Source organism: Naumovozyma castellii, chromosome 2 (assembly GCF_000237345.1).
Source record: "Naumovozyma castellii chromosome 2, complete genome".
Taxonomy (NCBI): domain Eukaryota; kingdom Fungi; phylum Ascomycota; class Saccharomycetes; order Saccharomycetales; family Saccharomycetaceae; genus Naumovozyma; species Naumovozyma castellii.
Genome location: NC_016492.1, coordinates 140,389 through 165,070, shown reverse-complemented (window position 1 = coordinate 165,070; position 24,682 = coordinate 140,389). Strand labels below are relative to the sequence as shown.

General features: G+C 36.4%; 12 protein-coding genes and 1 non-coding gene across 13 annotated transcripts; 8 read left to right on the top strand and 5 right to left on the bottom strand.

Moving 5' to 3' along the window:
- Positions 1-432: 432 nt before the first annotated feature.
- Positions 433-1,446, bottom strand: NCAS0B01030 (opsin family protein; the record flags this gene model as incomplete). Its single annotated transcript, XM_003674515.1, has 1 exon — positions 433-1,446. The coding sequence occupies one exon, from the start codon at positions 1,444-1,446 to the stop codon at positions 433-435; it is 1,014 nt and encodes a 337-aa protein (XP_003674563.1).
- Positions 1,447-2,436: 990 nt separating this feature from the next.
- Positions 2,437-4,041, top strand: CAC2 (Cac2p; the record flags this gene model as incomplete). Its single annotated transcript, XM_003674514.1, has 1 exon — positions 2,437-4,041. One exon carries the CDS (start codon positions 2,437-2,439, stop codon positions 4,039-4,041), a length of 1,605 nt encoding a protein of 534 aa, XP_003674562.1.
- Positions 4,042-4,115: 74 nt separating this feature from the next.
- CUE4 (Cue4p) lies at positions 4,116-4,655 on the bottom strand (the record flags this gene model as incomplete). The annotated part of the gene is made up of 1 exon (XM_003674513.1): positions 4,116-4,655. The coding sequence occupies one exon, from the start codon at positions 4,653-4,655 to the stop codon at positions 4,116-4,118; it is 540 nt and encodes a 179-aa protein (XP_003674561.1).
- A 518-nt stretch (positions 4,656-5,173) lies between these two features.
- On the top strand, positions 5,174-8,629 carry TSL1 (trehalose 6-phosphate synthase/phosphatase complex subunit; the record flags this gene model as incomplete). Its single annotated transcript, XM_003674512.1, has 1 exon — positions 5,174-8,629. The coding sequence occupies one exon, from the start codon at positions 5,174-5,176 to the stop codon at positions 8,627-8,629; it is 3,456 nt and encodes a 1,151-aa protein (XP_003674560.1).
- A 338-nt stretch (positions 8,630-8,967) lies between these two features.
- On the top strand, positions 8,968-10,146 carry PSH1 (ubiquitin-protein ligase PSH1; the record flags this gene model as incomplete). The annotated part of the gene is made up of 1 exon (XM_003674511.1): positions 8,968-10,146. One exon carries the CDS (start codon positions 8,968-8,970, stop codon positions 10,144-10,146), a length of 1,179 nt encoding a protein of 392 aa, XP_003674559.1.
- Positions 10,147-10,494: 348 nt separating this feature from the next.
- On the top strand, positions 10,495-11,523 carry AIM39 (Aim39p; the record flags this gene model as incomplete). Its single annotated transcript, XM_003674510.1, has 1 exon — positions 10,495-11,523. The coding sequence occupies one exon, from the start codon at positions 10,495-10,497 to the stop codon at positions 11,521-11,523; it is 1,029 nt and encodes a 342-aa protein (XP_003674558.1).
- Positions 11,524-11,742: 219 nt separating this feature from the next.
- NCAS0B00970 (uncharacterized protein) lies at positions 11,743-11,925 on the bottom strand (the record flags this gene model as incomplete). The annotated part of the gene is made up of 1 exon (XM_003674509.1): positions 11,743-11,925. One exon carries the CDS (start codon positions 11,923-11,925, stop codon positions 11,743-11,745), a length of 183 nt encoding a protein of 60 aa, XP_003674557.1.
- Positions 11,926-12,398: 473 nt separating this feature from the next.
- Positions 12,399-12,471, top strand: NCAS0Btrna12A. Its single transcript has one exon. It is a non-coding gene; the product is annotated as a tRNA-Ala (tRNA).
- Positions 12,472-12,601: 130 nt separating this feature from the next.
- GNT1 (glucose N-acetyltransferase) lies at positions 12,602-14,089 on the top strand (the record flags this gene model as incomplete). The annotated part of the gene is made up of 1 exon (XM_003674508.1): positions 12,602-14,089. One exon carries the CDS (start codon positions 12,602-12,604, stop codon positions 14,087-14,089), a length of 1,488 nt encoding a protein of 495 aa, XP_003674556.1.
- HSH49 (U2 snRNP complex subunit HSH49) lies at positions 14,082-14,741 on the bottom strand (the record flags this gene model as incomplete). The annotated part of the gene is made up of 1 exon (XM_003674507.1): positions 14,082-14,741. One exon carries the CDS (start codon positions 14,739-14,741, stop codon positions 14,082-14,084), a length of 660 nt encoding a protein of 219 aa, XP_003674555.1.
- A 3,454-nt stretch (positions 14,742-18,195) lies between these two features.
- NCAS0B00930 (opsin family protein) lies at positions 18,196-19,224 on the top strand (the record flags this gene model as incomplete). The annotated part of the gene is made up of 1 exon (XM_003674506.1): positions 18,196-19,224. The coding sequence occupies one exon, from the start codon at positions 18,196-18,198 to the stop codon at positions 19,222-19,224; it is 1,029 nt and encodes a 342-aa protein (XP_003674554.1).
- Positions 19,225-21,659: 2,435 nt separating this feature from the next.
- COT1 (metal cation transporter COT1) lies at positions 21,660-22,994 on the top strand (the record flags this gene model as incomplete). The annotated part of the gene is made up of 1 exon (XM_003674505.1): positions 21,660-22,994. One exon carries the CDS (start codon positions 21,660-21,662, stop codon positions 22,992-22,994), a length of 1,335 nt encoding a protein of 444 aa, XP_003674553.1.
- Positions 22,995-23,341: 347 nt separating this feature from the next.
- SFG1 (Sfg1p) lies at positions 23,342-24,376 on the bottom strand (the record flags this gene model as incomplete). Its single annotated transcript, XM_003674504.1, has 1 exon — positions 23,342-24,376. One exon carries the CDS (start codon positions 24,374-24,376, stop codon positions 23,342-23,344), a length of 1,035 nt encoding a protein of 344 aa, XP_003674552.1.
- Between the last annotated feature and the right edge of the window lie 306 nt (positions 24,377-24,682).

Genomic DNA, 24,682 nt, shown 5'->3' with positions numbered 1-24,682 from the left:
TTAAGTACATTTAATATCAGCACAATAACGGCTCCAACAGATATGTAATAAATTGAGTCTGTTGGGAATTTGACTGATGTGCTAAGACACTGGGCACGACAACAACAAGTAAATCAATGAAAGTTATCAACTGATAACAGATCCTGATCTTGATGCTGGTATTGCCGAGCATTTACCCTTTTGGTTTGCTTATCCTTCTCGAGACAAGAAGAATTGACAAGAAAGTAAGAGAAATAAAATCCATTTTTACCGAGAGCTTTTTATACCACGAAAATTTTTGTTTTAGCGCGACTACGCAAACAATATCAAAAGAGATTGCAAAAAATCCATTGAATTAAATGTTAAATTATTATTTTTTTAAAATGAATATATACTTTGAATTTTATTTATTATATTAGGCATTAAAGTCGTTATTTAAGATAGGAGATATTCCTAAGCTTGAACTTGAGCTTGAGGTTCTTCTTCATGTTCTTCTTCAGGTTGCACTTGAGTTTCACCTGAATTTCTTGGAGAGGAAGATTCAACTTCCTTAGCTTCATATTGATCTTCTTCATCATCATGATGCTTATGGAATGGACTCTTCATGTTCATTGACATCTTTGGGGTTTTACCATAATGTTGAGCAATGAAACACAAGTAACCTGGATAAACTGCAAAGATACAGAAATCTAAGACACCGTAAAAGACAGATTCAGAATCTGGTTGAATCTTGTTACCACCCTCAGATAAACCCCAACATATGAAGTACAACCACATAATGATCAAATAAGTAATATGCATGCACATAGTAAAGCCTCTGATTCTTAAATCAATAAATTGTCTCTTAATGAAAATGTATTCAACAAGTAACATTGCAACACAACCAAAGACCCAGTAACCCCACTTATAAGTGGACTTAATTAAAGAACCCACTAATAAGGAAACAACCCAAAATTCAGTACCTAAAATTTGGAATAATAATGAATGCACAGTATCCACAACACTTAACTCATCTAATTTACCTTCTTCACTGATTGACATACCAGTCATTTCATTTAAGAAGATTAATAATGGCCAAGATAAGAACCATGCACAATATTTAGCATAAAAGATTTGTCTCACACCTGGAGATAAACCAGTAATACTTGGATGGACATGTAAATGATTAAATTCAGCTTGAATACCAGCCCAACCTAAGTTAGAAGCATATGTGAAATAACCAAAGGCATTAAACATTGAAATCAATAAAGTTGTTGCTAATGCGTATTTAGTTAATGAAGTGCCCTTAGCTTCTGCAATAAAGAAGAAGGCAATGTAAACAACGGCTAAACAACCGAAGATGGAGAACAAAGCCCACAACCAGTCTGAACCTTGTTCAGTTAAATGGAAATCCAAATCATGTGGAGGATTTGATCTAACTGCACGATTACCAGATGATTTTACAACTTCTGCGAATGTTGCGTTCATTGACGTTAAATTAATTTGTTTTAAACTTGTAATTTGTTTTGATAGAATTGAATGCAAAGTGTTTTGTTTTAAAATTTGATTAAATACTAAAAGATTGTATTCGTTGATTGGTTTTAATAATAAAAGTATGATAAATAATAATAATAAAACATAATAAAAGAATATCAATAACTTGTTACCATGGTACACTTTTATATGTTTTCAACCACAAGGATCCTGAGCTACAAGAGTAGCCTACTCATAGGGATTCACATCCGTCTTAGGTAAGGAAGGAGCAAGGAACACCGAACAATCAACCTTAATATTCAGGGCTGTATCATGTAACGAGATAATGGAGACCCGAGCTATTATATTATGTAACTGGAACAGCCCCTCAAGTGCGGCTTTTAGAAACCGGTTGCCCCTTCCAGGGTCTCCTGCGGCGGTTTCTGGGGCCGCGTGGCATCCTCGAGTAACCCGACCCACGGAGTTCGGATTCAGTTTCTGACCCACGTTTTGAGACTATTCTTTGCCATTCGATGCTCGATAAGAGAAAGAACCTCGAGATGACATATAGAGTGGAGTATATTCACTCATAATCAGGGGAGTCAACACTACCGTAAGGAGGCGAGGGACACAAGCGTATAACCAATCCCTCGAGGGTGTGTGGGGAGAGTTTGAGGGATTGTGTCCCCGAGCGACCACTCGCCATGCAGTAAGAAGTGGTGGGAGTCTTGGCTAGTTGCTGTCAAGTAACCTTGAAGGGGCTACTTTAATGAGTAGTTTCAACAAGTATCTAGAAAGTTTGTATCCATCGATCTATCTATGGTACGTTCATGAATTAAATGAATTTTTCATGGGTTACGCGTCAATTTCTATGCACTAATGTAAACGTTACGCGTCCCAATGATTTGAAAAAAAATTGTTGTTGAAACTGGAGTTGGGTCTAATACAAGAAACCATCAATAAACCAGGATAGAGTATATACCATCACCATCGGTAGAACCAATCATGGAAGCATCAAATCTGCAAATATATTGGCATGAATCTCAACCTGTCTATAGTCTTTGTTTCCAACCAAATTCACCGAATAAGAAAAAATTATTAACGGCAGGAGGTGATAATAAGATACGTTCATGGAATCTAAATTTAGTAAAAGATACGAATAAGATTGACACCATTGACTTTCTGTCCTCTTTAACTCAACATGAACAGGCAATCAATGTTGTTAAATTTAACTCCCCAGGTACGATACTTGCCTCCGCAGGTGATGATGGACAAATCTTACTTTGGAAACAACAAGATGTAAACGAACAGAATGGTGAAACCGCTGCTCCCGTCGATTCTTCTGTACCCAAACCATTTGGGAGCACATTTGAAGACGATGAAGAAAATAATAAGGAATCATGGTTCGTGTGGAAAAGATTACGTGCTCCAGGTTCCAATTCATCGGAAATTTATGATTTGGATTGGTCTCCCTGTGATCGATATGTGGTTAGTGGATCCATGGATAACTCAATTCGTGTCTTTGACATTGAATCAGGGAAATTGTTGGGCACATATGCGGATCATAACCATTATGTGCAAGGTGTTACCTGGGATCCATTGAATGAATTTATTCTCTCTCAATCAGCAGATAGATCGGTAAATATATATCAAATAATATGGGATAGCGATAGCAATACCATTGATAAATTGAAATTAAAGAACAGAATTATGAAAGGTGAACTTCCACAACGTGACGATGAGAACGATAAGACCAAATTAGACTATAAGAATTTGAAAACTTCATTTCTTTTCCATAATGAATCATTACCTTCGTTTTTCAGAAGATTGACCATATCACCATGTGGGAGCATCTTTTGTATACCGGCAGGTATATTTAAGAATCATACCACTTCTAATTCTAACGACCAGGGAGAAATCAGTAATGCAGTATACATTTACACGAGAGCCATAATAAAACAAAATAGTAATAATAATCGTCCCGTGATGATATTGCCCTTTTTAAAAAAACCAGCCCTAGTGGTTTCCTTCAATCCAAATTTTTATAAACTAACACATGAGGAACAGGAGGGGACGAAAAAGCCATATTTGAAATTACCATACAGACTGATATATGCTGTCGCTACATCCAATGAAGTGTTAATATACGATACAGTTAATGTGAAGCCAATATCGATAATAGGGAACCTTCATTATACAGCACTAACGGATTTAAGTTGGTCACAAGATGGGAATATGTTAATGGTATCATCTACGGATGGATTCTGTTCTTATATTACCATTGAAGAAAATCTATTTGGTGAGAAATTGACGATAGAAGAAAGAGAACAATATATAAATGCTAATAAGCTGATAAATTGTCAGGATTCTAATAAGAACTCATCATCATCATCATCTATAACGCCTTCATCAGCATCAGCATCACCAATGCGAAGGAAAACAGATATTATTAACATTTTACCAGTTAAGAGGAAGATAATTGCAGAGACGGAGAAAGGAGACGATAAGTCTAGGAAACCCAAGAAGGAAAGTATTACTGTAGTTTCAGAAAAAGGTTCACCATCGAAGGAAAAAAAGAGAATTCAACCAACCCTAGTAAATACTTTGTAATGCCATTAATGGATGCAATATTTATATAATGAAATAGGAAATATGGAAATTTTTTATTTATTTAAAGAAGTGATTTAAAAACCATCATCGTCGCCTTCACCATCGCCTTCACCATCGTCATCATCTGAATCTTCAGATGATGACGAGGAAGAAGAAGATAAATCTTCACTTTCATCCTCTTCCTGTTGTATTTGACTGCTTTTTTTCTGGTCCTCGTCTTCTTGTGATTCGGTAAACTTATCACCTCTCAAGAAATTCTCGACAGTCTTTTCAATTGAACCAGTCTTTTCCAAGTCGGTTCTAATTTGTTGTTCAGTTAGAGATGGAGCAATGATCATTACTACCTCTATCATATCACGAGTGACAATTCTCTTCTTAATTGGTTTCTTCCTGCCATCTTTTGTTTTAACCTTGTCATCTGCTGCCTTAGGTTCCTCATCGTTTTTCTTACCCTCTATAGTTATCGTCTCAGTGACATGTGTCATCGTAATAGAATCACCACCGGCGGCTTCAGTATTTAAGTTTTGATAATTTTGAGAGTTCTTAGTGAACCATTTAAGAGCTAGGAACCCTAGTATCACCGAAGTAAAAAATAACACAGTTGAAGTATCCATTATTGATATCTTGTACTACTTGCTTTACTGTTCCCCTGTGCGTTATATAAATCCATCAGTCGTCATTCATAAATTCTTCATGGCAGTTTTTTCAACTTCACGTTAAAGCGCCTTCTATAAAGACATTAATCAAGGTCAAAGTGGACATACGATATACACTAGCAAGAGAATCCATGTGTGTAGAAGGGCAATGTGATAGGGAGGGACCTACTCATGGGCTCACTTTGAGTCAATAGACCCACTTATATATGGCTATGTACATACGTAATGTCGTATACCCATCAGAAAGGGGTTGCCCTCCTTGGCCCCCTCCTTGGGTTACGTAATCGCTCGCAATGTGCAAAGGGGTACTGTCAAATGGTTGGTTTAAAAGACGTAACTGGAAGGGAACTGATGCTGCCCTGGAATGTTCTGACACGTTCACTCTCTCTACCATATATAAAGACCACAAGATTAGTCTCTGAGTATTATCTAGCAAACTAAACACTCTCAACAACGAAAATCTTTAGAGACTAGAGATGACGCTAATCGTTGCATCGTTATTCCTGCCTTATTCCCCCCAATTCGAAGTAAATGGGCCTGAAACCATTGCCGAGGAACTGGCTGAATCTAACTTGATCAAGGTAAATACCAATGATGGCATTAGGAAGAAAAGATCAAGCTCCGTTCATTCCCACTCGCCATTCCTGGCTAACAATTTATCTCAGGAGAGCATGCTGAATGCTCATTCCCCATCTCCTGAACCATCAAAGAAGGGTACCGCTATACCACCACCACCAGCAATAAATCCCTTGAACCCAACATCTACAATCGATGAATTGGTGTCTTCGGAACAATTCATGTCCAATTTAACTGCTCATGGAACTGGATCAGGAACTCCAAGGTTGCATGTCCCAGGCTTGAGCTCAGTGATGAAAAATAATAATTTGCACTCCTCTGTCTCCGTCGAGGACTTTTTTTCCTCTCCCAACACTGCCTCTGATCAAATTGCATCTCCAGCCTACTCAATCACTTCTGCTCCGGGTGCTCAACAAACTACCAATAATACTGTAGCTGCACCTGCTCCCGCACCAGTGAATAACACTACTAATGGTATTATTCCAACAAGTACCTCTCCTGACCCAACTGCAAGTCTTCTTAAGAATGTCAATAAATCATTATTGCTTCATTCTGTATTGAACAATAATAACGCTTCGCAAACGAGTCTAGATTCCCTTTCATCTTCTAAATATAACCAATCAAGCATGACCAAGGGAACTGTCATTACCCCAAAATCAAGGGCCGTGCCAGATGTGAACTCTGCAGTTGTTAATTTTGCAAAAGTGAAACAACAACAGGGAACACTGCCATCCATGAGAAGAATGCAAGCTGGTCCCACTAAATCGACTTCAAACTTGAAATATTCCGAGTTGGCAAAGACAAGTGAAGGAACAACTTCTCATTCAAATTCTACCTCTCCAACACCTGAACTGTCCAACTCCGCTTTGTTGCCCGATGAATCACGTTTGAGTACCTCCCAAACCAACACTTCAAGGACTCATGGCGATACATTGAGCCCAGTAGTTCGCGATAATTTGCAAAAGGATAGTGCAAGCAAGGAAGATGAATCATATTCAGATTTGGAGGATGATTCTTCTTCAAATAAGAAATATAATGTTCCACAATTCGGTGGCTTTTCAGATAATGCCAAATTGAAAGCTCAATTGATGAGGAATTCCCATGAATTATTCAGACATTTACCTTGGAAGATCGTCCCCACAGATAAGGGTAATGGGGCTTTAAAGAATGCAATTAATACCGCCCTGAATGAGAAAACCATTAAGGATAACGTGAGATGGGTTGGTACAGTAGGGATCCCCACTGATGAAATTCCCAAAGAGATTTCAAAGAAGATTACAAAGACATTAGCTGATGAATATCAATCTACCGCTGTTATCACCGATGATATCACTTTTAAAGGTGCCTATAAGAATTTCTGTAAACAAATCCTTTGGCCAACGTTACATTACCAAATCCCAGATAATCCAAATTCAAAGGCTTTCGAAGACCATTCCTGGAATTATTATCAGAATTTGAATCAGCAGTTTGCCGATAATATTATTAGTGTTTATAAAACTGGTGACACTATATGGATTCATGATTATCATCTAATGTTGGTCCCTGAAATGGTAAGAAAAGTCTTGCCAAACGCCAAGATTGGGTTTTTCCTTCACGTTTCCTTCCCAAGTAGTGAAGTGTTCAGGTGTTTTGCTCATAGAGAAAAGATATTAGAAGGTATCTTGGGTGCTAATTTCGTTGGGTTCCAAACTAAGGAATACGCAAGACATTTCCTTCAAACCGCTAATAGATTATTAATGGCAGATGTTGCTACTGATGAGTTGAAATTTAATGGGAAAATTGTTTCCGTGAAGTATACCCCTGTAGGAATAGATATGTTCACTTTAAATGATCAATTAAAGGATGAAAAAGTTTTACAATGGAGACATCTTATTAGAGAAAGATGGCAAGGCAAGAGATTAATTGTTTGTCGTGATCAATTTGATCGTATCCGTGGGTTACATAAGAAAATGCTTGCCTTTGAAAGGTTCTTAAAAGAGAACCCAGAATATATTGAAAAAGTTGTGCTATTGCAAATTTGTATCGGGGCTGGGAAAGATTCAGAATTGGAACGTCAAATTATGCTTGTCGTGGATAGAATCAATTCATTATCATCTAATATTAGTGTTTCTCAACCTGTGGTATTCTTACATCAAGATTTAGAATTCGTTCAATATCTAGCTTTAAGTTGTGAAGCTGACATGTTCCTTGTTAATTCCTTGAGAGAAGGTATGAATTTGACTTGCCATGAATTTATTGTTAGTTCAGAAGAGAAGAATGCTCCATTATTATTATCTGAATTTACAGGAAGTGCTTCAGTTCTAGAAGGTGCTCTATTAATTAACCCATGGGATATTCGTCATACAGCAGATAGTATCAAGATTGGTTTACAAATGACCAAAGAGGAAAAGAGACGTCATTGGAAAAAAATGATGAAGAGTGTTATAAATAACGATTCTGATAACTGGATATTGACTTCTTTACAAAACATTAATACAGCATGGGAATTCAATAAGGAGAGATCAACTGTTTTCAACCTAGCATATGATACTTTATATGCTGATTATAAGAAATCGAAGAAACACATGTTTATTTTAAAGATTTCGGAACCTCCAACGCCAAGAATGATTTCCATTTTAAACGATCTAACTACAAAGAACATTGTATTTATAATGAACTCCTTTTCAAAAAGTACGCTGGAAAGTCTATACAGTCGTGTTTTAAATATTGGATTGATCGCAGAAAATGGTGCTTACGTTCGACTAAACAGCTCTTGGTATAATATTGTGGAGCAAGTTGATTGGAAAAGTGAAGTTGTTAAGATCTTTGATGATAAAGTAGAAAGACTACCAGGTTCATATTTCAAAGTAGCAGATTCCATGATAAGATTCCATACAGAAAATGCAGAAGATCAAGAGCGTGTATCAAGCGTCGTTGGTGATGCCATTACCCATATTAACACCTTGTTTGATGAAAGCGGTATTCATGCATATGTTCACAAGAATATTGTTTTCGTTCAACAGACTGGATTATCCCTTGCTGCAGTTCAATTTTTGTTGAAATTCTACAATAACACCACAGATCTATTTGACAATAGTACAATACCTGTTACACAATCCGACAACTCTTTTAACCAAACTGGTAACACTCAGGACGATATGGATTTCATGCTAGTAACAGGTTCTTCTTCCCCTGTCATTGAACCAATTTTCAGACTCTTGAAAGAAGAGATGAACAGAGGCTCTTTACGTTTTGGTCATAGTGTCGTCTATGGGGGCGATACAACTTCAACATATGCCAAAGAACATATCAATGGTTCTAACGAACTTTTCAACATATTGAAAAATCTTCCAAAAGTTGAAGGAAGTAAAAAATAATATAAATAGGCATGTTCATGATTCTGCATTAAACCTTAAGTTATGTATTTAAATAAAACTTATTTTATAGTGAACAATGTTGATTAGATCAGCCTCAAAGAAGTAAGTATATTTGGTGATACAATGCTCCACTTGTATCAAGTTATCCTTCAGTTGTAACGATCATTTTGACGTCAAAACTAAAGGCGTGTAACGCTCCTGAAAAATTTTGAAAAATCGAATTTTGGTATAGCTACCGATGCTTGCATGAGAAACTAATGAGTGTTATTATCATTCGTGTTGGTAGAAAGACACTATTGCAAACCATAATTCCATAAACCCGCTTAACAAAGAGAAGAATGAGTGATCCACTAAGCAAGTTAGTAGTCGATAGAAGCAGCAAAACAAAAAATAAACTTATCATAAAATTGTTGGAATCGGCGATATGCACTATCTGTTCTGAATACATGTTTGTACCTATGATGACCTCATGTGGTCATAATTACTGCTACGGGTGTTTGAAGTCATGGATCAGTACTAACTCTAAGAAGGAGCTAGCTTGTCCGCAATGTAGATCAGATATTACAGATACTCCAAACTTGAATCCCTTTATTCAACAAACTTTACAACTTATAATTGATACTATAAATGAGAAGAAGAAGAAAGTTTCCGAAAATGAAGAATTTAAGAAGATATTAGAAACACAAAAGGCAGAACTCTTAGAGTATTCTTTAGATAAAGAGAATGATAGGTTATTTGATGGTATTTTCAAAAATTCTGCAACAGCAATAGTAGATGATTCTGATGATGGGATTCCTAGATGCAGTAATTGTCATTGGGAGATTGATCCAGATGACCTTGAAGAGGAGAACATTTGTCCACATTGCTCTTCAAGATTAAGGAATAGGGTCGCAAATAACAATTTAAGCACCAATTTAAGAACAAATGATGCAGTCATAGTGGGACTTGACAATGAAGAATATAGTTCAGGTGAACTGGAAGAGATTCATGATGATCTTGTTAGACATTCGAGGAATACGGAGAGAATTACTCTCGGATCATCCGAATCCGAATCTGAATCCGAATCTGAATCTGAGTACGACTCTCATCTAAATCAAGGAAGAAATACCAACACTATATATGATAATGAAGCTGAGGATGACGAAGAGAACGATGGTTATAGTCAAGAAGAAAGTCGGTCAGAAGATGACGCTTCAGATCTCAATTCATTTATAGAAGATGATCCGGAATCGGAAGATAATGAGGATGGCGTTACCCCAATGGTTATAGATGACGATGCTGATGATGCTCATTCTGCAGAGGAGCATAACAGTGACTATTATGAGCATAACGACGATGAAGGGTTTGTTAGTGGTGATAGTTTGGATGATGGACCAGAAAGGTTCGAAGATGAAAAATCGAATGGAAATTCTGATGAAAGTGATGATGATGATGATGATGATAATGGTGAATATTCTCATGCTCATAAAAGACAAAAACGGGCCAAAATTGTTTTAGGAGGGAGTGATGAAGAATGAATCTCTATATTCTCAATTATGTAATTGATAAATAACAGCATAAACAAAACAGCATTTTAAAAATTTTTCTTTTATTGCGTTTACATGGTTAGTTTATTATAAGCCTTTGAGATTTATCTTTTTTAAATTTGATTAATAGAATCTACTGATTTTGAGTGTTCTGATGATATACAGATATTAATGATTATGATGCTAAAATGATATTTTGTTCCGAGGAAAATTCCATGGAAAGAAAACATGTAAAGCGTTTGTAAGGGATCTCATTAAAATCAATAAAACACTCCAGTCCAGTATAACAATCTGAAATTAGTGGTGAATAAGAGAAGTACTGCATAATTATTTAGGGCTATGCTTTCACTATATCTAAAAGGAAGTTGCAATCCCCGCTGGGTTTCGCAGTGCCTTTTAAGGACACAATATGTCGGTTTATTCCGATTATCACATAAGATGGTTATTCAACAAAGACAATTCTCAATAAAGTTTCCATTCAGCAAAACTTCCCAAACTGAAGTTGTTGATTCTAAACATTTTTTTACGAAACAAGATACAGAAGCCAACCAAAATCATGAATTTACTACCATAGGTGAAGCAATCAGACAACAAAGAAACCGACGTCGAAGGCAAACAACGATAATAATTCTTACTTTAGCTTCAAGTTTTCTAATTGGATATGGACTAGGTTATAAAGTACTCTATTTAAGGGAAGAAATATTTTATCCTTTGTATCCTGCATCTAAATACCATAAACTGAGCAGAACAGAATTGCTAAAGATAGATACCCAACAAATTGAATACCTTTCCAGAATTAGGGTATTGGAAAAGCTTTCAAAGCATGAAATGGTGAAAGACCAGTACGGGGTACCGCTAAAACTGCCCAATAATATCAAAGAAGATGAATTTAAGATATGGTGCGAAGACCAAGATCCATGTATATTTGGTGCTATCATCAGGCCAGATTCTAAAAGAAATAGACAACAAACCAGACATACATGGCATAGGCTACCCTTTTTATTCCAATGGAGGTTTACCTATAAATCAATTAGCTTCATTGAAACCGTGAATTCAGCTCTAAAATATATTGGTATGAATAAAAATGATTTATTTGAGATTATCGAACCTGAAAAAGTCTACGATTCATTTAAATACGAATATCCATTAAAAAATGGTTCGAATGATGGTGATTACATCAGTGATAGATTTGGACATAATCACCCAATGCATCTTTGGTTTCTTGGTGAAATCAAATTAGATAATGATTCACTAATTGTATATAAGGGAAAGTACCATGTGGATGTGAAATTGCATGAAGTTGATTTATTAAGAAGAGAAGGCGATCAGCTAATCAGATATATATTATATAAGGAGGATAATGAGTAAATAATAATATCATGTATCCAATGCTTTAATAAAAGTGTTCTTATAGAGATTCTCAAAAACAGAAAAAAAATATTATTATTAAAATAACTATTCAACTGGCATATATAACCAAAATTTAACTAGAGGGTTTATATGGGACGAAAGAAAGAAGAAGGTAGGAAATTAATAAGTTTGTTAACAACCTAACTTGAGAAAGGGAAAAAATTGAGGAAATAAAAACTATAAGAAGTAGCTTATAACCCCTGCAACTGCCAATCCGGCTAACCCTGCATTCATTACACTATTCCTATCTCCAATTTTTAGTGCCGCATTGGCTGTAGTCTGATTATTCGTAGAAACGTTTTGCCCTGAAGAAAGGCCACCGAGGGCAATGATAGGAATCAGAATCTTGTTGAACTTCATTATGTTATCGGATTTGTTGTTACTTGTGTGCAATGGACTATTTTAAAAGAGCAAAGAAAGAAAAGAGTATATTATTCTCCTCAATATTTAAAGAAAATTCAAACAGAGTATTTATACTTCTCTTGGGTATATATATATAGCTCTTGTGTCAAGAAATTCCAGCTTTGTGACGCCGTATAACGTCAGAAAAAATAATTTTTTTATTGTATCTAAACAGTGTTTATATCTGTAACCTATGAAAAAAGTGTTACTTTTTATAGATGGATCTCTTCATTTCTTCAATAGAAAACAGATAGAAGAAAAGTTATGTCTTTTAATGGAAATATTTTTGAAACCATAGAGTACAATTTTATGATTTCTTAGCGACTAAGAGCAGTTAAGCCTTCCGGAGGTCTTTTATTTTGATTGTATTCCACGTGATCTTACGTTTAATCTGAAACGGTCACCTTATTTCCAAAAAATATAAAATATCTGGGCGTGTGGCGTAGTTGGTAGCGCGCTCCCTTAGCATGGGAGAGGTCTTCGGTTCGATTCCGGACTCGTCCAATTTTTTGGTTGAGGTAGTGCAGATCCTGACAATGCAAACTATTTGTCTTCGAAATCTTTAAGGGTCCATTTCTCGAGGTAGAACGATAAACAATAGGCCTCGGATAAAACAGGAAATAGGTAGGTACAGATGCTACACAATAAAAAAAAAAATCGAATATGTTTAATGGTAACTTTGTTATTGACAGCGTTGTTCTTTCTAAGAAAAGGAAGTAATGACAACAAAATTAAGTTCACTTTCTATGATCCAAACAATATCAAGCAGATACCGGCAGAAATTATTGATCAATTATATTTAGAGGCCCAAACTAACCAACATATAAACTGGAAAAGATTTGCATATGTAACATATGTGAGTGATATACAATATTTATGCTCCACTTTGCTGGCCTTTAAGTCTTTGAGCGAAGAGTTTAAAACAAAGGCGAAATTAGTGTTATTAATGGATCAGACATATGTATTAGGTTCTAACATTCACAATTCAGGAATTGATGATTTACTGACCCAACTAAGGAATATTGATAATGATCAAGTTATTATTAAACCGATTGAAGTTATATCCAACAAAATAGGAACTGAATATACTTGGTCAAGTAGTTATACCAAATTGTGGGCATTCAACGAAACAGATTTTGACAGAATAATATATTTTGATAGTGATGCAACAATTAAAGGTAATATGGATGAATTATTTTTTCTTCCTGACCATATCAAATTTGCTGCAACATTGACATATTGGTTTCTTTCAAAGAAAAACATTGATGATCTTGTTATGGATAATGGAAACACTAAACCTTTACATGGAAAACTTGAGAAGCTGAAGAAACTAATTTCATATAAACAGTTTTACTATAATGAGTTACCTGATGTACCCTCCTCTTTATATGCTCACTCTGATAATATTCTTGAGGATCTAGCCGATGCCACCGATGATTCAATCACTTACATACTGCAGAAACAAATAAATCGAGAGACAAGAGGCCAACTGATAATGGCATCAGATTTGATGGTAATAACTCCTTCGACAAAAACATTCCAATATATAAAAGACATCTTGATACCGAGGGCGTTTGAGGAAGAAAATAAATATGACATGGATTTACTAAATGCAGATCTATATAACTTACAGAATACCGTACTAAAACAAATCCAAACTTTCAGAACAGATTCCGTGAGCTTCAAACCAGAAGTGATGATCCTACCATTTGATAGATATAACCTACTTACAGGAACAATAAAGAACGTTGAACAGTATCCATTATTTAATGGAGGGCTGCTTGGATACAGTTTGCATGGCCAAAAAAGGGAGAACATGGATGTATTAAATGAAATCGTCGAAAAAGCAAAATATATTCATTATTCGGATAACCCATTGATGAAACCTTGGCATTATAGTGCATTTTACGGTGAAACAATTGAGCAGTCTTTGCAGAGGTCAGAATTTAAAGCAGTATGCGATAATATTGATTTCACTTCCGCATTCCAAGAAAAAGCCTGTTTGGAATGGAATTCAGTCTACGACACCTTCTACAGAAGATCTCGAATATGTCCAAGAAATTCCCCAGTCGAAATTTTCTTTCCTGAAAGAAAAGTCTCAACTCACACGAAGTCTATTTGATCATTCCATTTTTCTTGGCTTCCCTGTTTAGTAGCCTATCCACATCATCTCCATATTTAGCATTTTTATTACTAGTATTTTCCTTAAATGCATAATCGACATTAATTCTTTTATTTACTATCAATTCATTGTTTAGTTTAGCAATAGCCATGTCAGAATTTTCATAAAATTTAAAATAAATATAAGCACATCTTAATTTCCCATTAGAAAGAAAAAAAATCTCTGGATCCTTAAATAAAGGACCAAATTTTTGAAATAATTTTATTAGTTGTGGATTTTCAATGCTTTCATCTAAATTCTTAACAAATAACTTGGCAATGGGTAATACGATACTTTGATTTGAATTTTCAGACGTATTTGCTCCTCCCATACTACTAGTGGGATTTTGTACAGATTGTCTTACTTTTAAAAACCGATCATATAATGCAACTGTATTATTCATCACTTGAATAACATATTGAACATCTTTCGCCGTATAAAATTCAATGAATGCATATCCTTGATGCATTTGTAGTATTTTATCCTTTGGATATCTTAATTTGGAGATGGGGCTGACTTGAATAAACAATTCATATAGTTGTTCCTTGGTAACTTTCGGATCAATGTTCCCAACGTACACGGTAGTTTCCGGGTTATTTAATGATGCATTCATGTGAAAGGTATGGGTTGTTTATCCTTGGGAAGTGACTTGATATGGTAACGTTATGCTTGGTTGAATAGTTTATAGGTTAGCGTGTACCAGTTTAAATTTTAATGAAATTCTGAATTGATTTTAACACCCAAACATCATGTGGGGTTTAAAATAAGATAGTAAAAAAGCTAATAAATAAAATGATGTGATGTAATGTATTGTAAGGTAAATATTTCTGTTATTGAAGCAGCATTCAATATGCACATAAATATATAGAAATAAACTAAAAACAAAATGACAATTATAAGCAAAAGCAATTGACAAAAAAAGCTTGGGATGATTTATAGCAAAACTCCTTGGTTGTGCGCAGGAGACATCATGGGATTGGAATGAAATGATTGATTAAGTTTAAGTTGAGGCATAGACTTGATTTACCAAATTTTTCACGGCAGTTAAAATTTTCTTTCTTTGTAATTTTTGTGCTGATGTAACGAAACCGTTTTGTGGAGTCCATTCATCATCAAAGAAGACGATCCCTTGTAAGAATTCGATACCTACCAAACCTTGTGATTTACCTGTTTTCAAAATATCTTTAAAGGCGGCATTTACTAGTCTTTTATCTTGTAAATGAGGTTCAATATCAGTTTCATTTTCGTCCATGACACCTAATTGTTTGGCCAGTTTCTTTAATGGGACTTGGTTTGGTACAATGATAGCAATTGGTTTCACTTTAGTTTCATCAGCATACACACAAATATTTTGAACGTATTGGTTTGATCTGTACACACTTTCTAATTTTTCCAGGGCGATATATTCACCGTTTAAAGTCTTGACCAAATTTTTCTTTCTGTCAATGACTTTTAAATGTCCATTTGGTGTCCATTCACCAATATCCCCCGTCATAAACCATCCATCTTTAGTCAATGAATTCTTGGTTTCCTCTGGGTTTTTATAATATTCTGGCATTACACATGCACCTTTAATCCAAACTTCACCTTGATTATTCTTTGCCAAGTAACCTAATTCTTGCACGTCAACCAATTTGACAGTGACAGCACCTGTTAAATCACCCGCGACACCCAATTCAAAATGATCAGGATCCAAGATGGTAGTATTGGCGACCGTCTCAGTTAACCCGTAACCGATCAACATGGGACAAATTAAATTAGTAGTAAATTCTTGAGCATCTCTACTTAAGGGAGACCCACCATTTAACATAAATTTCAATTGACCCCCTGTAGCGTCTCTAACTTTTTTGAATACAATATTCCCGATAGTGTTACCACCTGGTATCGAATAGTTGTTCATTTTCAATTTAGCGTAATATGCAGCCCAAAAGAATTTTTGAGTTAAATATGGTAATTCATTAATTTGTTGTAGAATCCCCTTCCTTACAGTTTCCCAAACTGCAGCGACACCAACCATAATTGTTGGTTTAAATTCCACTAAATCACCCTCACAGTTCCTTACAGAATTTTTCGTTAATGTCTTTACGTTAGCATAACCTAAACATGACCCCCATTCGAATGATAATAATTCGAAAGCCATTTCAAAGATATGAGCTAGGGGAAGGAACGCGATGACACGATCACCTGGTCCGACAGCCTTCTTAACGTTTAATGCAGCACCTCCGATCCCAGCGACGATATTGGAATGCTTTAATACAACACCCTTTGGATCCCCCGTGGAACCTGAAGTGTACATGATACATGATAGATCATTTGGTTTAGGTAAATGTAATTCAATTTCCTTTGCGGCCTTTTGGCCCAATTTCAAGATTTCATTAAATGAGTAAAATTTAATGTCTGGTCTTACTTTCAAGATTTCATCCTTTGCTGTTTGTGCCGTTTGATAGATTTTCCCATTTTGTCTCTTATCCTTGGGATCAATATCATCGAAATGGATCACGTATCTAATATATTTACATTTTGTCAATGGGTTAATTAAAGTGGATAATAAGGAATTATCGGTAAAGATAGCGCTTGAATTAGTTTGTAAGATGGAATGAATGAGCCCCTTTTCACCCAAGGTATCATAAGCGGTGACGATGGGGATAGCCTGAGATTGGGACCCAATAAACATTTTCATCCATTTATGAGACGTGGAGGCATAAATATGTAATCTATCCTCACCATTAGGTTTCATACCAATCTTAATAAGCCCCTTACCGACGGCATGCATAATATCGATCATTTCCCTAAAAGTGTTGTAGTTGTAATGAGATAATTGATAATAGAGCCAAGTTTTCTCCACTGGAGTTTCCTTACCATCGATCAATTTCTTGACAGTTTTTTTCTCCTCGTAGATCTCCACTGTGTCTCTCCAACCCATACAGTTTCTTTGATCCCATTTCTGACAGCATTCCAAGACCAATTCGTAAACGGTGGAGCATTTCATACCTTCCGGTCTGATTAGGGCAGCCTTTGCAGCCTTGGCGTTTCTTCTTGGAGCAGTTTCATGCTCGTTAGCAGGTTCTCCGACGGCGACGGTGTATTGTTTTGCCATGGTTTGTTTGTTTGTTTGCTAGTTCTGTAGGGTGTTTCAAGCAGTCAAGCGGTCAGTTCAATCAAGCAGTCAATTGAGCTATGTCAAAGAGGTAGAACCGGTCAAGATGGAATGGGAAGTGTTGCAGCAACGAAAGAGGAGTACGTATGTACGGGAAGTAAACAAATTATCCCTGCGTCATTGAACCGTTTTTTCGTCCATGTGAAAAATTTGATTCCGATTGGCGGCCATTCGAGACTCGTGCGAAGCGGATTTATTTTTTTATTTATTTATTTGTTGTGTTTCGTTCTGCTTACGTACGCAACCGCCAAGAGGGAAAAACCAGACAAACAGAGATGCCCCTGAATATTGCAAAACAAGTAATGGCCCCATTAAGTAATCCCACGCAAAACAAAACAAAACCAAAACAAAAAGTTCGAGGATTTGCAGGACATTGCAGGCCGGGATTACGGAGATCCGGCTCACGCGTCAGCCCCCAGAACAGCCCGGACAGGAACCAGCAGTCTGTGTGGACCCGGCCCAGCACCCTGCAGAGGGAAGTCATCTCCGTGATTACGTACTCAGGCATCCGGGAACTCCGGCGGCTCCACCAATCTTTGTTGTCCATTTCACTTCTTTAGCAGACTCGTGGACATTCTTGGCAACCTCCTTCAGCTCAGCTCAGTTCAGCTCAGTTCAGTTCATCTCAATTCAACTCGATGCTCTATGCTGAAGGGGCTCCATTGCTCTATCGGCATTACCAATGCACAACAGGGATCCAAAATGGACATGTCGTAAACAAACATCCCGACCGTTCAATAATCGGGAACGTCCTTGCCCCCCCAAACAAACTGAAAACATATATAAGCACCACCTATTCACATCTTGTTTTTCACCCCAAATACCTCAATTGTAATTTTCTCTCTCTTGTGTGCTTTTTTTTCTTTTGTCCTTAGAAAAAACAATAAATACAATTTAAATTTTTTTACTAATGTCTGAAATTGTTGATATTATTAAACGTTCTGGTAACGAAGCTTTGAAGATTAACAAACCATATGGTGTCGATTTCCATATCACTGAACATGGTTCAGATTGGTTGTGGGCCGTGTTCGCCATGTTTGGGTTCTGTTTAGTCATTTACGCCTTCATCTTCTTCTTCTTGGAAAAGAAAACAACAAGATTAATGAGATACGCTTTGGCTCCAGCTATCTTAATCTCCTTCTACGAGTTCTTCAGTTATTACACTTATGCTTCCAATTTGGGTTGGGCTGGTGTTCATTCCGAATTTAACCATTTGACTGTCAAGACTTCCATGTCCGGTGAAACTCCAGGTTTCAGACAAGTCTTTTACACCAAATTTATCGCTTGGGTCCTTTCATGGCCTGCACTTATCGTTTTGCAAGAATTAGCAAACGTTACCTCCACTGACCAGGATATCTCCGTTTTGGAACTTTGTGAATCCCTATTGGTTCAAATCTTCGGTACTACCATCTGGATCGTCTCTCTTTTGATCGGTACTTTGATTCATTCCACTTACAAATGGGGGTACTGGACTTTCGGTGCCTTCGCCATGCTTGTCACTGAATATGTCATGATTAGACGTCAATATTTCACAAACTCTTCAAACAAATTCTTACAATTGAAGAGTTTCTGCTTCATGGTCGTCATGTTGATCGTTTGGTTATACTTCGTTTGTTGGGGTTTATGTGAAGGTGGTAACGTCATCCAACCAGATGGTGAAGCTGTCTTCTACGGTGTCCTAGATGTCTGTTTGTTCTGTTTCTACCCAATTATCTTGGTCGTTTCAGTCTACAAGGGTGGTAACAATCCAAACTTCACCATGACCGGTGCCAAGGGTGAAAACCACTGGTCCGTCCACAAACATAATGACGAAGAAGCTAATGCTGGTGATGACGAAAGTCACGGTAAGGAAGTTCAACCTGATTCTCCAAGAGCTTCCGGTGCCACCGCTTTCCAAAATGAAAATGAAGGTGAAAATACCGCTGAGGCCTCTGTTTAAAATGATTATTGATTAATCATTGATTTATGGATCCCCCATTCTTTTTTTCTCTTTCTCTCTTTCTCACCTACGTGGATTCATTAATACTTTCCCAACTTAATTACACTTTTTTTCTCTGTTGTTTAAAAGCTGTTGAATATAATAAATCGAATTAATCGATTTAATAATTAATTTATTTATAACCCCTTAACTAACTCTACTTAATTTTTTTTTATATCCTTATACCTATACATAAATGAAAATTAATATTCCTTTATTTTTTTTACTTTGCTTTGTTTTTTTCTGTTAAGCTTGATAACGAGATGAGCGCTAATTGCGTTCAACCGAGATAAGTGAACGCATAGATATATAGGTACCTATCCTCCATATAAGCTTTCTATACGCCCAGTATTATTCACTACTCTGTCACTCACTTACTCTTTACTTCAATATACGATAATATTGTAGATTCTTGGGCCCAATAATTACTTACAGATTTCACATACGCTAACGTCTTGTATTGCCAAGCTTCTCTTTCAATGGAAGAACTTGCCGGACTTGCAGCTCTTTTCTCACCTTCCACAATTTTACCACTCTCCACCTCAGTTTGGATGGACATCCTGTTCCAGTGACGTGGAATGGTTTATTTACTGTCGTTATAAAAAGTAAATGGATATGTGATAGCAAACGGTTGACGTTAATATATCCAAGGAAAAGATATTTCATGCTTATACCTCTATGTTTAATTTACATTGGACATTTTCTTGGTAGAGTATTAATTGAGGGTGAAAGTCAATTAAGTTCATGCATGATTGAGCACGTTAAAATAGTACTATCAGAAAAAATTACTGGCAAGTACTGCAAAGTAAACTTAAAGTTACATATATTGCTTAAAAGTTAAATGAAAAATAATATTACTGTAAGGAGTAGTAGGTTCAGAGCTTCGTAGTTTTGAAACTTAAAAGCTCTTGCAACTCATGCGTCATTTTCCAATTGCTCCTCTGTCGGCACTAGTTCATAGTTCATCAATTGTTTTATTTTATTAACAATTCCCTCTACAATGAGCATCTCGTGAGTGAGAGCCAATAGCAATGTCGTTAAATCATTTTTCGAGATATCTGATTTTTTCTCTTGAGTACACTCCGAACTGAAATCTCGGAGAGTAGAATTGCCAAGTTCCATTCATATAAAAAGGAGTCGTCTGTCATCTCTTCAATAGTATCGTACTTCTAAGCTAGCCTCAAACTAAATAATAATATCTTAGCAGCAATGAAACTGATTCCTGGGAAACAACGTACACAATCAAATAGTAAGTTGTTGGGTGTGTGCTATTGATTGTACGTTGTTTTAGTTTGCATTTTTTCGTTCCGTACCAACAGAAGATGTCAGGATTTTTATTCACCCAAGACAGGAAGAGCTGATACCAATACGCCATTATCATCACACACTATAGAGCAACACCCACTGCCCAGAAATGAGACCATTGAAGTAGTAGACAGTATTTTTTCCCACGATGTCGAGACTATAAAGACTGATTCCTTAGTTTCTTTACCAAGGAATTCCTGGAAACGAGCAATGATAGCTGCAGCCATTTTAACCCTCTCACTGGTTAACTGCTTTTTTACATTTATATTTGCTATGGCTGCTACATGTCTGGGGTTAGATCAAATGGGAAAGACTTTAGTAACAGTTTCAACTGATGGCATTCTGAAATGCACTTTACTTGGTATCCTAATAATGACGGTTAACCTTATATTACTGATATACACGTGATGATGAACCTAACTGGATTATATATTATAGTATGAGGTTGTGTAACGTTAAGGGTTGTTCCACCGCCTGACCATTTAGATAGAATAAGTTTATTTTTTCTACATGTAAATAAGTATAGCACTAATAAGATCCACATAACGAAAGGAACAGAGAAAAGCAGTCAGCCATGAATGCACATTTCCATATCTCTTGTTGAATGAGTATTCCAGTGACGGTGAAGACAATACGGCGAACCCCCCACGTGTCATACTCACCTTGCCTCCCAGAGAATAGTTTGCATCCTCACAGTGGTTAAATTAGGTTATTTTAGGAAAAATATGAGTCTTTCTAAACCCTTACCCACCGTATTACTCCTATCTCCAACTGAAGACAATGGTGTTATCTCTAGCAAGACAAATCTCACTAAGGTTACGCACAAGGTTCCTTTCCGAATCGCCGCTGAAAATCTGGGTGCGTTTCTCTTCGCTCTTGACAAATTTGTACTTAAGAAACCAGGAACATTCCATCGATGGACCAAGAAAACAAGCTTGGCAGTTCGTATACGACTCACTCTATTTCAAGGGCATTATATTCAATCGATAACAATAAACAGCATAAGTGTCTCCGTATCCAACTCCGGAATTCAGAAAAGGTGCTATTGAATACTCAACAGAAAATTTCATTAAACCTAATTTAAAATACCAATGATATCAGGTAAGGAACTGAGAATCGTCTCACTGTTGGCACTGGATTCAGTGTTCTTCATCCTGGAAATTACTATTGGGTACATGTCCCATTCTTTGGCCCTGATAGCAGACTCTTTCCACATGTTGAACGATATATTCTCACTCTTGGTCGCCTTATGGGCGGTAAACGTGGCTAAAAATAGAGACGCCGATGCCAAATACACATATGGTTGGAAGAGAGCTGAAATATTGGGGGCTCTGATTAATGCAGTCTTCTTGATTGCATTATGCTTTTCCATTCTCATTGAAGCATTGCAAAGATTGATTGAACCACCTGCAATTGAAAACCCCAGACTCGTCCTGTATGTTGGGTGTGCTGGTTTGGTCTCTAATATGGTCGGGCTAGTACTATTCCATGAACATGGCCATGGTCATGGACATTCTCACTCTGGTATCGAAGATTTAGAATCTGGAGGTCAGATTCACGAAGAATCTCACTCACATGCCCATTCTCATGACCATTCCCATTCCCATTCCCCAACACCTGGTATAAGCATAAGTGATGAAGATTTAACCGGCGTCATGCCTAATGCAGTGGTGGAGAGATTGGCATCAGAAAGTACTTCCCTATTGAATAACAATGACAAGAAACATACTTCACAACAACAATCACCAACTAGAAAACAAAAGGGCAAACAAACTCATAGATCCTTAAACATGCACGGTGTCTTCTTACATGTCATGGGTGACGCGTTAGGTAATATTGGTGTTATACTGGCAGCCCTTATTATTTGGAAGACTGATTATTCTTGGAGGTTTTACACCGATCCAGTGGTCTCCTTAGTCATTACACTTATTATATTCTCCTCTGCTCTACCTTTATCTCGTAAGGCATCTAGAATATTATTACAGGGAACTCCATCGAATATATCAGCAGATGATCTCCAAAGGGAAATTCTTGCAGTACCAGGTGTCATGGCAGTACATGATTTCCATATCTGGAATTTAACTGAATCCATATTCATCGCATCTATTCATGTTCAAATTGATTGTGCACCTGATAAATTCATCGAATCTGCTAAATTAATTAGAAATATCTTCCATGATCATGGAATTCATTCAGCCACTGTACAACCAGAATTTATATCGGGTGATGTAAGTTCTGATCTTCGTCAAAGATTTTCTAGAATTGCTGGCGGTAGAAACGATTTTGCCTCCTCTTCCTCTGTTGGCAGTTCTGCTTCTGATAATGTGAACACAAGACCATCGGCATATGGTGCAACCACGTCAGACTCACACTGTTTAATAGATGAGGCGGTTAATTGCAATACTGCGAATTGCCTGTCCAAATAAATAAATATAATCTATATAAGAAAAATAAACAAACTAAAAAAAAATATGTATATGTTTTTATCTGTTTATATATCAAATTCTTTATCTTAATGTTATAAAAATAATCGTTACAATACTAAGCGGAACCCATTTTTCGTTTCCATGGATTGCTCGCTTTAGTCCGTTTATACTAATATATTTGAATGGAATTTTTTTTTCCCTCGTAATCATTGTCTTTAGTGTTTTTGTTTTGTTTAATTTCATTCAATGTCCCATTTTGCTATTTTAATGTCTTTCTTTATACCAAGGATGATCGGCAATAATAATAATATTACATACAAAAAAAATCTCATCATCATTTACAGTTTTTAGCATTCTAATTGCTCTGCCCATTTAACACGTTTCTTCTCCCTGGTGGTATCAGTTTTTTTATTGAAAGTTTCCTTACCACCCAAATATTCAAAATCATAACCTCTAATTAAGGCGGCATCTGGAATTTCCTTCCAATTATTTACAGATTCATATTCAGCGTTCCAATCTGGAAAATCAGCCACATCTTCACTGTCAAAATCATCCGAACTTTCATTTTCCAAATCATTATCCTTTAAGAATCTTTCCTTTAATTTCTTGTGCTTTTCTTTTATACTAGAGTTCACAGGGATTGTAATTCTTTCCCAAACGTTAGAAATAACAGGAAGTTTATTGTCCTCATGATGAGCGGAAGCATTGATTTCCGTGGCAAATATCGTTGCATCTTTCAATGATCCTCTCGACGAACTGACAATAAGATTCAAAGAGCTAGTTTCCAAGTTTAAGATTCTTTTGGTTGGTGTTTTTGTTCTATGACAAGGATGGCTTTTCCTTACTATTGGTGGCATTAAAGTTACATTATGATCCAGTTTTAACATGGAGGATTGAATCATACGGTTCAATTCTAAGGTTTCCTTATTCATGAGATGTTTCCCCGTCCAATTAAAAGTATCGATACTGAAGGGATCCATTTGATCTGAACACGCAATGTCGGGAGACGATGAGGATGATGAGGGGACAGATGATATATCACTTAGAGGACTTATGGAACCGAAATCTGAAGTAGAATCTCCATCCAAATTTAATCTGTGACTCAGAATATCATCATATATATTTTTGTTAATGTTCAAATCTGAATCCATATTTTCAAATGTATTAAAAGTTAACACTTGAGGTTTAACAGAGTAGGAACTAGTTCTAAACGAAGGGCGAGCCAATTTGGCAGATTTCTTAGAAGGTGTTAGATTGGAAATGGATAATGGATCTAGGGACCTAAGCCTTTTGTTTGGTGTAATGGGTAAGGAAACATCTGTGATCAGTTTTGATCTTGGCGTTGAAAGTAGTAACGGTTCAGGAGCCTTTAAATGATCCATTTTTACCTCTTGTAATACTTCAGTTTGCTGAGCTTGGCGTTTTTGGAATGAGGAATCTCTATAAAGTTGATCTTGTTGGTCACACAGCTCTTAAATACCTCACAAAGTGTCAAAAGTATACTACCATTGTTCTTATATAGAAGAAGTGTTGGGAAAACGTTACAACGGTAATAATGTTTCACTTCCCAAATTTGTTCAGACACTTTCGGAATTTCACCGAAAAGCTTAAATCACTGTTTTCCTATTTCCCTTTTTGGGAAAAGATGATCTGCTTCGTGTTTACCTTTCACCCGAACTGGAAATTAT